Source organism: Hevea brasiliensis, chromosome 18, assembly GCF_030052815.1.
Source record: "Hevea brasiliensis isolate MT/VB/25A 57/8 chromosome 18, ASM3005281v1, whole genome shotgun sequence".
Classification (NCBI taxonomy): domain Eukaryota; kingdom Viridiplantae; phylum Streptophyta; class Magnoliopsida; order Malpighiales; family Euphorbiaceae; genus Hevea; species Hevea brasiliensis.
This window is the reverse complement of record NC_079510.1, coordinates 40,343,502-40,355,826: the sequence shown is the minus strand read 5'-3', so window position 1 is coordinate 40,355,826 and position 12,325 is coordinate 40,343,502. Positions and strand designations below refer to the sequence as shown.

The window sequence follows — 12,325 nt, the reverse complement described above, 5'->3', positions numbered from 1 at the left end:
TACTTTATAATTTTTAATTATAAATGTATTATTATTATATATATATATTAATTTTTAATTATATTTATATTTTATAGTTAAATATTATATAATTAATAAATAATTAAAATATATATTATATGATATATTTATATTATTATATTATATAATATATTTATTCTTAAATTATATACTCTTCTTGTAGTTAAATATTATATAATTTAGAAATACTTAAAAAATATATTATATAATATATTTGTATTAATAATTCAATTCAAAACTTAAATATTGATTCAAGTATGAATTTCTAAAGAAATGATTATATAAAATTATTTTAAAATCGAGAATCAAACCAAAACTATACCAAACCTAACTGAAATCAAGAACTGAGAATCGTACCAAATTAAAACTGAAACAATAAAGAATTGAATTAAAACCATATTAAAATTTCAATTCAATTTCAATTTTTAAGTAGACCCAAGCCATATCAAAACCACACACCCTCACTCCCACCATAAATCTTGTGTTTTGGGTATGTAAACAAGTATTCAGCTTCTATTGGAAACACTATAGCAATAAGACAGGAAACAAATAACCCAACAAACGAAAACTTACCCACCTCCAATCGAGTAGCATCCGAAAAAAATCAATCTTACAGCAACAAAGAACAAATAACCCAGCAAACGTAATCCTAAACACCTCCAATCGAGAACACTTGTCCAATTCTTTTCTTTGATTTGAAGAGTTTAATTTGATTGTTTAAGGTAATGCTCTTTTGGGTTCAGATGAAAACAGAGATGGAAAACTCCCTTGAAGTTGGAAGAAGGGTTGAAGAAAATAGAAGATGCCATTGCGAGGAAGAAGTTGATCGCTGATGCCCCTTGTGTCACTATTTATTTACTGTAGTTGTGTTTCCAAGCTGTGCACCCAGAAGCGTAACTACTCAGAGAAGCTTTGCAGACTCCATATACAAGCTCTTTGAATTCTTGGATAGTTTCTATGCCAAGAAAAGGACTTCTACAAATTCTATCACTTGCTGATGCCCCAAAACATTACTACGGCAATCAGGTTAGCGACATCCATGGTCTTGATTAAGTTGGTGGTAATTATAGAATGTGACATTGTGCACAGATTGTTGAAGATCGCGAGGGGAATGTTGTGTTTGGTTTTTTTTATAGGATTGGGAGGCAAACCAACCACAAATTATTATGAAAAACTTGAGCAGATGATACTGCAGAGACTGCGGTTTAGTACTAAGTTGTTTTTTTGCGCAATTCACTAACTTCCTACCTGCGGCGGCTGAAACTATAAATTGCTCAGATCAGTTTATCCTTTTAAATTTTAAAATTTAGATTAAAAAAATATTAATAAAAGTATTTAAGAAATTGCATATTTAATATATATTTTATTATTTTAATATTTTTAAATTTCAATTACCAAAATCTTAACTTATGTAAAAAAAATAATACTTATTTATTTTTAATATATTTTTTAAAAATTTTAAAATTTTTAAGTTTACAAAATTTAAACATTATGAGATTTTCCTCATCATATTATATATTTCTAAAAATAAATCATTTTTAATTAAATTTTTTATTAAATTAAAAAATAATAAATTATTTTTTAAAAAATATATTAATATATTTATAATTAATTAAAATTTTATCATTAATAAAATTTTATAATATGTTATTGAAAATATAAAATATAAAAAATTTTATTAAATTATATTATTAAAATAAAATAATAAATAATTCGCGCAACGATACGCAACTAAAAATATTAGTTATATGTAATTAGTTTCAACTATTTTTAGTCTTTTATCGTTAATTCATTATGAGAAAATCACATTACCTACAGAGTGCCCAACCTCATATTCCCTTCATCAACCCATTGCAATGTCCTCCAAGACTAGATGAAAAAGACATTTTTTTATTAGATTGTTGATTTGAAGCCATGAAATTGCCTCGCATAGCTATTAGACCTAGATAATTTTGACAAAATTAGGACGAGAGACAAAATTATTGAGGAGACAGAGAGGGAAAAGGAGAGAAATACATGGAAGAGAGGGGAAGAGAGAAGTGAGAGAGAGATACAGGGAGGAAAAGAGGGGAGAGGGAGAAAGGGGCGAGAGTGATATAGAAATAAAAAAAAATCTCTCTCATTATAGCATTTTTCACAATATTAACAAATGACAAAGGCTTTCAAAATAATAAAGGGAATGTATGGTTGACGCAAAGAAGTGAAAATTATTCTAATAAATTATTTAATCAATCGCAGCTTAATATTGTAATTAAATAATAAAAACTATTTTTATGAAAAATATTTTTATAAAAATTAATTTTTATAAAAAAATATTTTTTATATATAAGTTTTTTTTATAAAATAAATAAATGATAATTAATATATAATTATCAAAATTTAAAAACCTATTAACTAGTGAATAACGAGAAAATCTAGGCTAACTAATTTTACAGCCGCCTCAATCTCTTATGACATTCCTAACATAGCGAGCTGCCTATCTCCTATGTGATTCAAACCTTGCTACAAAAGTAACTGAGGTTAATTTAGCTAAAACATAGACCCGTCTATTGACATTGCTAACTTGGCTAGATGGCTATTTTCCACCTGATTCAAATCTCACTGCCAAAAGTGACTGAGGTTAACTGAGCTAAAACCTCAAACACCTGGAGTTCTTAAGGGTGGCACTAAAACTTTCCATTAATCTCAAGGGGCTCAGAATTTTTACATTGAAAAGGTGTACAAATAAACATTCCATGTATAGTAAACTAATAATCATAAAGAAACCAAATTTTCACTAATTACATTCCAGGTAACTTTGGAAAAACATCAAAAACCTGGGGTTCTTGTAAGATTCTTTCCTAAAAATGGTATAAAAACTTTCCATTAAATTTCTGAAAAAGGAATACAAAATCTTGCTAGTAAAAAGGGAACAATAAAAGCCAAGATTCACAAGGAAATCCCATTTTCATGATCTCAAGCGATAAAATTAAAAGAATCATGCTAACTATTAATTAATTAAAAACTGCTCAAACATCAATGGAAGAATGTTGTTCTGTACTTGATCATCATTGCTATTACTATATTACCAAGAAATTCAAAGGAACAGACAAAGACAAGCAATAGAACGACTAACATGGAAATTAAGTATCAAACAGTTAGATTCATATAAAAAAGTCATATGATACCTGAAACGATAGAATTTCAAGATGGCATAACTAGATCAAGCATTAAAAGCTATAAAGATCAAAAGAAATCCTTATGAATCCACTGAACTACCCCTTGAATACCACTCTCTAAGCCTGCAACTGCAATTTTACATCAACATACCATACGATATCTCATTAAAAATCAACAACACACCTGCGATCCTCTCTTGTTTCAGCGATCAAAAGGACCATTAGGATCAAGCTGTTTGCACAATCCAAGATAGGTAAGATAAAGAACGCGATCCTTAGCCCCAGTTCGATGATTCTTGGTGTGCTTGCAGAAATACTTCAGCTGCTCAAGAGTACAGCAACCCAGCATCTGACCCAGAAGCAAAAACAGCCAATTAATCGATTTCTTCTTCTCAGAAATGAGCGGCTTTACACTGTTTTCTTGCTCGCAGTATTTGCACGTAGGCAAGACAGGTGTCATCCAAACACTAGGAGCCCTATCATGCATGGAGCTCTTGTTTTCAGCAATAAATGTCCCTACTTCAACAAACTTCTCTCTCAGATTAAACCCCATCTCGTACTGCTTCTCACATCTCTTGCATTGGACAGCACCAGTAATAATATCAATCTTTCTCGACAGCAAGAAATCCAGGCTATGCACGGTGGCGCGATGATTCGTAGCCCAAGGGAAAGGTGGAGGAACATTTTCGCTCTTGCCATCGCGTGGAGCCTGAGTAGGGTTACGCCGAGCACGAGGAGGGCGAGAGGGGCCAGCAGTGGAAGCCTCATGGCGCTGCAAAGAAGGGGCAATAGCAGCAGCAGCAGCGGCAGCAGCCGCAGCAGCAGCAGCAGCGGCTGCGTGAAAGGAAGGCTCACGAGGGTGCGCCATGTGAGGAGTAGCAGTTGCTGCGAAAATGGTATGAGAGCAAAGAAGTGTTGGATTAGCGGATAGGGCCGCTGCAGGGTTTTCGATTGGAAGCAGTTGTGGGATTTCTTGATGTGGGGGTAACGGATGAGGCGATGGAGAAGAAGGCAATAGCGGGCCAGGAGAGGTTCTTCTGGGTCTTAAAGAAAGATTAAGATCAACGTCATGCCTCCTTCTACTCTGGCTGTTGCTATTGTTATTGTTGGTGCTATTGCAGTTCTTCCTCTTTAGTGAGATTTCTTGGTCATTGGGTCTCTTGTCTTCTTGCTTCTTCATGGCAGGAGAAAGATTAGGGTTTTACAGGAAGAGGGCTAAAGAACGAAATTGAAAGAGGTGTTTGAAAGGGGACACAAAACAGATTATACTAGAAGAGAACACTTAATATAGGTATGTAGAAACAGAATTTGTAGGAATTTGGGTTGCATAAGAGTTCTTTCAAAATTTGAAAGGATGACTTCTCAAATTCCTCCTTTCTTCCTTCTCTTTTGCTCTACTGTTTTCTCAGGTGATTCTTTGGCCAAGATTTGGTGTGTGCATCCTTATATCTAAAACTCTAAACCCTCTTCTTTTCTACTCTATCTACTGACATGGCATCATTTGATTAGTCCATTTTAAAAGGTATTAATCAGATTACTTTGATTTCAAAACAGATGATTATTAGGGAATAAGGTTCAAACAACAAACTGATTCCAGGAATCAGGGATATGGTCTTATCCCTTTCACCATTTTCATTCTCTCCATTTTTTCTTTTGTACTAGTATCTGTTGAGAGTTGTATGACGTCCAAAGTCCTAAACCAAAATGTTTAAATTGTTAACAAATTGTGTATAAATCTCTTAGAATTCTACAATGTCCAAAGTTAAGCAATGGCCATGCAAAGAAGAAACCCTAAATTGCCTCGTACTGCATGACCATAAATATGATTAATGTTAAATTAATGCGTAATTGAATTACTTATCGATAAGCATGCATTGGTTAACTATAATTATTAATTTTGCTTAAGAAAAATCAAACTTTATATATTGTATCTCATAAATTTTATGTAAAGTAATATTTTATTTTTTCTAAAGAAATTATTTTATAAAAAAAATTAATTTAACTTAAGAATATATATAAATTTGATATTTTTATATAATTAATATAACAAAAATTATTTTAAATTAATAATAATGAATGGTATTATATATTTTTTTATTATTAAATATAAATAATTTCACTTATTTTATTTATATATATATATATATATATATATATATATATATATATATATATATATATATATATATATATATATATAAATCTATAACCTCAAAGAATGAAGAATAAATATATATATATATTCTTCATTCTTTGAGGTTATAGATTTCTATTTTATTCAATTAAATGATGATTTAGCAATTCTTTATAATTTTTAATTTAATAAAATAACCTATAATTTCGATGAAATTTTATTAAATTAATAAAATTTATGAATTTATCATAAATAAAAGTTTAAAATTTTCCCAATAATTATAAGTAAATGATTTATTTATTTATATTATTTTTTAGAGCCATTTATTTTCTTTATATTAGTTTTAGTTACCGAAAATGATGATGAAAGATCCGATTGGGGCCCACTATAAATAGTCAATGCAACCCTAATTTCTGGGCTTCGGAGCTGAAATAGAAAGAAGGCCCAAAATTTATCCACAAGAGCGCAAACACAAACGCAAATTGAGAGAGATGCAGAGATCCGTCAACTCAATTGATTCAGCTGCTGCAAAGGTACCCCTCGCTGCTGCTCCGCTCTGTTCTTCTTTTCCTTTCATTTTTCTTTTGTGGAGCTGTAAATATCTCTTTTATAATAAACTTTGCTGCTTGAGACGTTTTTATATTGTTTTGAATTTTAGAATCGTTTGTATGAATTATTCTGGTGAATTTTTAGCTTGTTTGTAAAGTCTTACCGTTTGTTTGAATCCTTAACTTGGCAGGGGACATGGAGAGAAATTAAAGAGGAAAAATGAAGAGAAAAAAAAGGAAAGAAAATTTAATTTATTCTATATTATTTGGATAGATTATTGTAATAGTTGAGAAATTATACCCTCATTTTCTTTCTTATGTTTACGTTGTAGAAGGATATTTAAATATTTTAACAATCATTCCTTTCCATTTTCCAGCAATTTGGAGAGAAATATTATGGGTTTAAATTTCTCATTCTTTCTCTTCCTTTCTCTTCAATTCTCTCTTCTATTGGATATCCAAACAAGAATTTAAAGAAATCATCTCTTCTCTCCATTTTCCTTAGTCCAAACAAAGGGTTATAGTACCAAATTAACTCCCGAAATTTTCTAAATCAGAAAGTACCTTGTGAATCCTTTTTGTTTTTGCTGCTTATTTAGAACTTGAATAATGAATTATACTAAATTATTCCGTAAATTTAATGTGCTTAATCTATATTTTGGTTTGAAATTGCTGTTCTTGATGAAACTATTAGAATTTGGTGCTGCCGATTGTTATTGTTCTGAATTAGAATTGAAAATTGTAATGGGAAATTTTTGTTAATTTGTTCAATCGGGGAACAAGATGTTTATTAATCATTTTATACTTTGTGTCACGTCTCATTATGTCTCAGTTCATGCAGTTGTTACCAAATCTTGAAAGTTAGCTGTGCTGAGGAGAAGCATAAGCGGGGCTGTGATGGACAACCTTGTAGACTCTTTAAACAATGCATATCAGGAGTTTGTGGCTGCAGCAGCTAATGTGCTTGAGGCCAAGGAGGTTGCTGGTGCACAGAAAACAGCAGCCACTGATGCTGCATTGGAAAATTTTAAGCAGAGGTGGGAGTTGTTTAGGGTGGCCTGTGATCAGGCAGAGGAGTTTGTTGAGTCTGTGAAGCAGAGGATAGGATCAGAGTGTCTGGTGGATGAGGCCACTGGATCTGTGACAGGGAAGTCAGGACAGGCTGGGACAACAGGTCTTCCACCCATTAGTGCTGTTCGGTTGGAGCAGATGAGTAAAGCTGTACGATGGCTTGTTATTGAACTGCAGCATGGTTCAGGTGCAGCTGGTGGTGTTGCAGCGCATGCCCATTCCTCTGCTCCTTTTGATGCTCGCTTTTCTGAAGATGCAGCTCAATAAGTAGGTCTGATTTTAATTAACTATATTTGCCATGTTTTTTTTATTTGTTTCAAGCTTGCCTGGGCATGCAATATTTCTGGCAGAGAAAAAAAGACTAGTTAACTACTGTCTGTAGCATCAAGGAGATCATTCATTCCATTATCCAATAATATATTGTATTCAGTTCCTCAGAACTTCAATATGCATCTATTGAAACCCATGTGCCATACATGTTGCTAAATCTGAAATATTGGTAGTACCATACCTTTGACCTTTCAGTATAGAACATAACAATTAGTCTTAGTGATGGGGTGTTCAATATATGCTAAGTCTTCAGTGATCTAGGCTACACTTATAAACCTATAATGGGGCAGGGGCTATGAGAACTATTGCAAAATGTTTGTTACTTTGTTTGGAAAGAATGGGAAATAAGGAAAGGGGAAAAGTTTGATATTCTTATTTTTACTTGTTTGGTTTGAAGCTTATAAAGAAAAAGAATTCCTGAATGGAGAATTGTTCTTATTCTTGAATACACCAGAAATTTGATATCAAGATAGGTGATTTGAAGATAAATTTTTTAGAGGGGAATTTATGTCCAACATTTTAGCATGAGATGTAGGATTGTAATTAAAAATAATATATCTCATTTTCCACTACATAAAAAAAAATGAAATTTATTTAAACAATTGAAATTAATTTAAACAATTCCTCTTCCCTCTGCTTTCTACTACTCTCTTTTGGTTTCCTTGTCGCCCTCCACCTAATAATTAAACCAAACATAATATTAAAATTTCTCCTACTTAGATGATCAATCGCACTATGCATGCAACCCAATAGTCATGGGCATATGAAACAAGACAATACAATCTTAGGTTTTGAATTTCATAAATTAAATCTGTTCAAATTTCTTATGCAGCCAAATCAAATATGTTTTTGTGGTCTTCCTGCCATAATCCATTAGGATTTTATATTGTTATCATCAGAAAGCCTTTTCTTTTCCTCTTGAATTTTCACATCTTTTATTCCTTTGTGTGGAGAGTTTCTACAATAATTTTTGTTTTTTTACAAAGTAAAATTTGCTTAAGTATCATTGAATCTATTGATAAGGTCTAATCTATTGGTGAAAATAACGAAGTAAATTAAGAACAAAGTAACTATATAAGACACCCTTTGTGTGTATGTTTTCATTTGTTTATGAGTAATAAACTAGTAAGCTTACTTTGTTTGTTTTTCATGCTGTATTGCATTTCCAGTGAAAATGATATAGGGTGTATGTTGAATTTTTTTACTTTGAATATTTTACTGGGCTGTGTAAATCATTCTCAAGCCAAATGCAAGTGTAATTTACTTGTTCAATTATAAATATTGCAGCTCAAAGATTTACATGGCAGATATCTCTATTTGCCCGATCTGTGTTGCTATCTTTTTTTTTTTTAATTTTTTAATCTCTATCAATGTAGTAATTTTATATGAAGGTTTTATGTCTGTCATGGTTTTTGTTGTAGAGAGCTCTTGTATTTCATACAAAGAAAGAATGATCTAGATGCAATGAAAAAAACAGGTGGCTGCATTATTTTGTGGACGAACCATGATGATGTTCAGTAGACATAGTTGGGGTCAAATTATTTGGGTGCTTCCACTTGAAGGGTGGTGCCGATGTTGATGTTAGGGGAGTGCTGTAGAAGTTATGCTTGACCTTTGGATTGATAAATACACAGCATATAGTTATGTTTCTTTTCCTTGCAATGTAAGCTCTACTTAAGCATTTTAATTTTGATGGAGGTGTTGAGAAGTGTATTTTAATGTATCTAATTTAGGAACTAGGGAGTAAATCCTTGCAGGTAGAGAATTTGGATCCATTCTCTAGTTGGGTTGCTGATTGTAAAATACTCAAAAGCTTAATGGCATTGTTAGATGATCTTGAATTAAAATTTGGCAACTTTCTTTTTTAATTTTTCAAATTTGAGAAAGATAAGTGTAGATGACATGACCATGGCTTGTGTTCATATATTTGTATAAACCATGCTCTTCTTTGATCTTCACCTTAAAGACACAAAGCTCATGGTGAGATTCTCAATGGTCCAATTAGCTGTTCAATTTCAGCCATTTTCGACCAACCTGAGCTCACTCTGCGCACTGCCCGCGTGTATGGTAACACTTTGAAAGTATCAAGTCCGACTCTATTTTTGGTGTTAAATTTATGAAACCCGAGACCTCTACCTTTTCTTTTTTTTTTTTTTTAAAAAAAAAACCTCTACATTATCAGGATTTTAACTAAGGGTTGATTTTTTATTTTAATATAATTGATTTGGATCGGAATTTAAATTTAAAAATCTAAAAATGATTCCAATAAACAAAAAATTATCATTTTTGGTGTCAAATTGCTAATTCTCGGACACTAATAGTTAATAGGCCAACAATAATGGCTTAACAATGGCATTTTAATTTTATGGGTGTGTTGCAGAGAACGTGCTAATTTTATTGTGTTGAAATGTGATACTTTTCCAAACAGAAAATTGAAAATAAAAATCTTAAAGTTATAAATGATGCTTGGAAAACAAGTGTAGCACGTTTTGGGTTTTCCATCTTAAAAATTAAATATGTGCTTTCCATAGGGGTGGCCACGGTTTAGGAATCACCGATTACGGTTCCTGAATCGCTGGTTTAGGTTCAATGAAATCATGAACTTGAACCAAACTGTTAGGGGACGGTTTGGAAGGCGGTTACTAAACCGCCGATTCCGATTTGAGCCCCGGTTTAAAACGTTTTGAAGGGCGATTCGAAAAAGAACGGTTCAAAACAGTTTGAAGGACGGTTTGGAAGTGGTTTAGGGATGGTTTAAGAGTAGCTTAGACAAAAAAAATTAGAGAAAAATTTTATTGATTCAAAATTTAAGTTATATTTGTAAATATATTTTAATTTTTCTTAGCAATCTTTCAATCAAAATAAAATTAAAAAAAAAGAAAATAATTTATCTTAAGAAAAATTTAATAAATAAAGACTTGACCCTGATTGAAAAACTAGAGATGAAATTAATTTTTTTTAAAGAAATTAGCAAAAACTGTATGAACTTAATTTTGCCTATATATCCCTTTAGGATTTAGAGGAATAAAAATTTCTAGTTTTATTACTTACATTTTTTAAAAAATTATATAATAATTAAAAATTATAAAAGAGAAAAAAAAATTAAAATAGAGGGTATTGGAAATTTTATTGAGGATTTAAAGTAATAACAAAGCAATTGAGATAGTATTAAAAATTTCAGTAAGTATATAAAATAATAAAGTAGAAAAATTGAGAGAGTATTAGAATTAAAATGAGTATAGAAAATAATTATTTAGAGAATTTGAGAAAAATTGAAAAAATATTAAGAATTGAAGAAAATGCAGAGAATAATTATGTAGAGAATTAATGATATATATAAATGAATTAGAAGTGACGTAACATATTTATTGAATTTTTTTATATTTAAATCGTCAGTTCAATCCGGTTTGAAATCGTCGATTCAATTCGGTTCGGAACCGTCGGTTCGCGGTTCTTAAAAAATATGAATCTGAACTAAACCGTAGAAGGATGATTTCGGTCTGATTCGAAATCGGTTTCGATTTTGACCGATTTTGACCGAACCAATTCCGATTCGATTCTGATTCAAAATCAATTTCGATTCAAAATCGGTTTAGATTCAAAACCGGACTGTGGCCACCCCTAGCTTTCTAAATGGAAAACACAAAGCGCCTTTTGCAATTGATTCAATGCCCTTTTTCGCTTTACAATAGTTTCATTAAAAGAAATTCGCTATAAATTAAATAAAAATACTTTTCTCTTCATTGCACTTCTTTTACAAATATACAATTATCCTTTATATTCTTTTATAAAAAAAGTAACTTATAAATTATAAATATTATTATTATAATATATATATATATATATATATATATATATATAAATATATAAATATTATTATAAAAAAATATATTTTTATATTTAATTAATTATTTATATAATTAATTTCAATTAATAAATACTCAACATATAAAATCCAAACATATTCCAAACCTGATTATATATTATTAAAATATATTCTATTAGAATTTAATCTGATTGAATACCCGTTGTATCCCTATTTAACTCTTTTTACTTTTTTACCATAAAAACGATTAAAATATGAAAATGTTTGTTGATTTTTAAAATTGAAAAATATTTTTGGTGTTCAATATATAAACACATTTTTTAAAGTTTTTGGAAAAAAAATGAAAACTAAAAAAAAAAACAAAGTAAGCCCTTAACTTATTAGATATATAATCCAAAAAATTATACAATAAAACTGAAATATTTACAATGATTTTCACTATTATCCGCTCAGAGTAATAATTAAAACCAAAGTATAGAGGTGGGATTTTTCTTTCATTCGCCATAGCTACATGGACCTAAACACAATGACAATTATTATGAAAAAATAATAGAAACTATTTGGTGCACTTGAGACAACATAGATAACAAAGTGAAGAAGATGTAATTTTATTAATGTGAAACCTCAATAATCCAATTGACAGTATACATTCAGCTTAAATAAAAAGAATAATAACAGAGGTTGCTGAAAAAGAGGAGAAAAATAATGAAGACTATCACTTGGAAGGGAACGAATTACCCAAAGAATCTCAACCACAAAGACTCATTCAAATATACAATATTTACAGAATTCACCTTATCACTCCTTTACTCAAGCCTAAAAACACGGCATCCTTATTTCTCCTGAGAGGCGGACTCGTCCTTATTACTCCTTGAGCTAATATCCCCCCTCAAACTATGTCCAGGGTGGAGACATAGTTTGCGTCGAAATTGTGCTAGGCGAGCCTTTGTCATGGACTTCGTAAATATATCAGCGATTTGATATGCTGAGGGAATGTATCTTGTGATCAAAACCCCTTGAGCAACACGCTCTCTAACATAGTGATAGTCAAGAGCAACATGCTTACTGCGTGAATGTAATACTGGATTGACTGTTAAATGTAGTGCACTAAGATTATCACCATATAAAATAGGCGGCTGCTTGGGATAGATTTGCAAGTCCTGTAAGAGATATCCAAGCCAAGTAAGCTCTACCGATGTGAGCCATGGAACGATACTCGGCCTCAGTGCTAGAACGC

General features: G+C 31.0%; 2 protein-coding genes across 6 annotated transcripts; one reads left to right on the top strand and one right to left on the bottom strand.

The window, feature by feature from the left end:
• Window positions 1–3,223: 3,223 nt before the first annotated feature.
• LOC110646337 (uncharacterized) lies at window positions 3,224–4,421 on the bottom strand. Its single transcript, XM_021799744.2, has one exon. It carries the CDS (start codon window positions 4,357–4,359, stop codon window positions 3,382–3,384), a length of 978 nt encoding a protein of 325 aa, XP_021655436.2. The 5' UTR covers window positions 4,360–4,421; the 3' UTR covers window positions 3,224–3,381.
• A 1,296-nt stretch (window positions 4,422–5,717) lies between these two features.
• Window positions 5,718–9,109, top strand: LOC110646339 (mediator of RNA polymerase II transcription subunit 32). 5 transcript variants are annotated; one of them, XM_021799754.2, is made up of 3 exons: window positions 5,718–5,846; window positions 6,703–7,199; window positions 8,740–9,109. In XM_021799754.2, the coding sequence occupies exon 2, from the start codon at window positions 6,759–6,761 to the stop codon at window positions 7,197–7,199; it is 441 nt and encodes a 146-aa protein (XP_021655446.1). In that variant the 5' UTR covers window positions 5,718–5,846; window positions 6,703–6,758; the 3' UTR covers window positions 8,740–9,109. The 5 variants fall into 5 exon arrangements, with proteins under 5 accessions (XP_021655446.1, XP_021655445.1, XP_021655441.1 ...); XM_021799753.2 differs by having other exon boundaries at window positions 6,703–7,203; XM_021799749.2 differs by having other exon boundaries at window positions 6,703–7,203; window positions 8,684–9,109.
• Window positions 9,110–12,325: the final 3,216 nt, after the last annotated feature.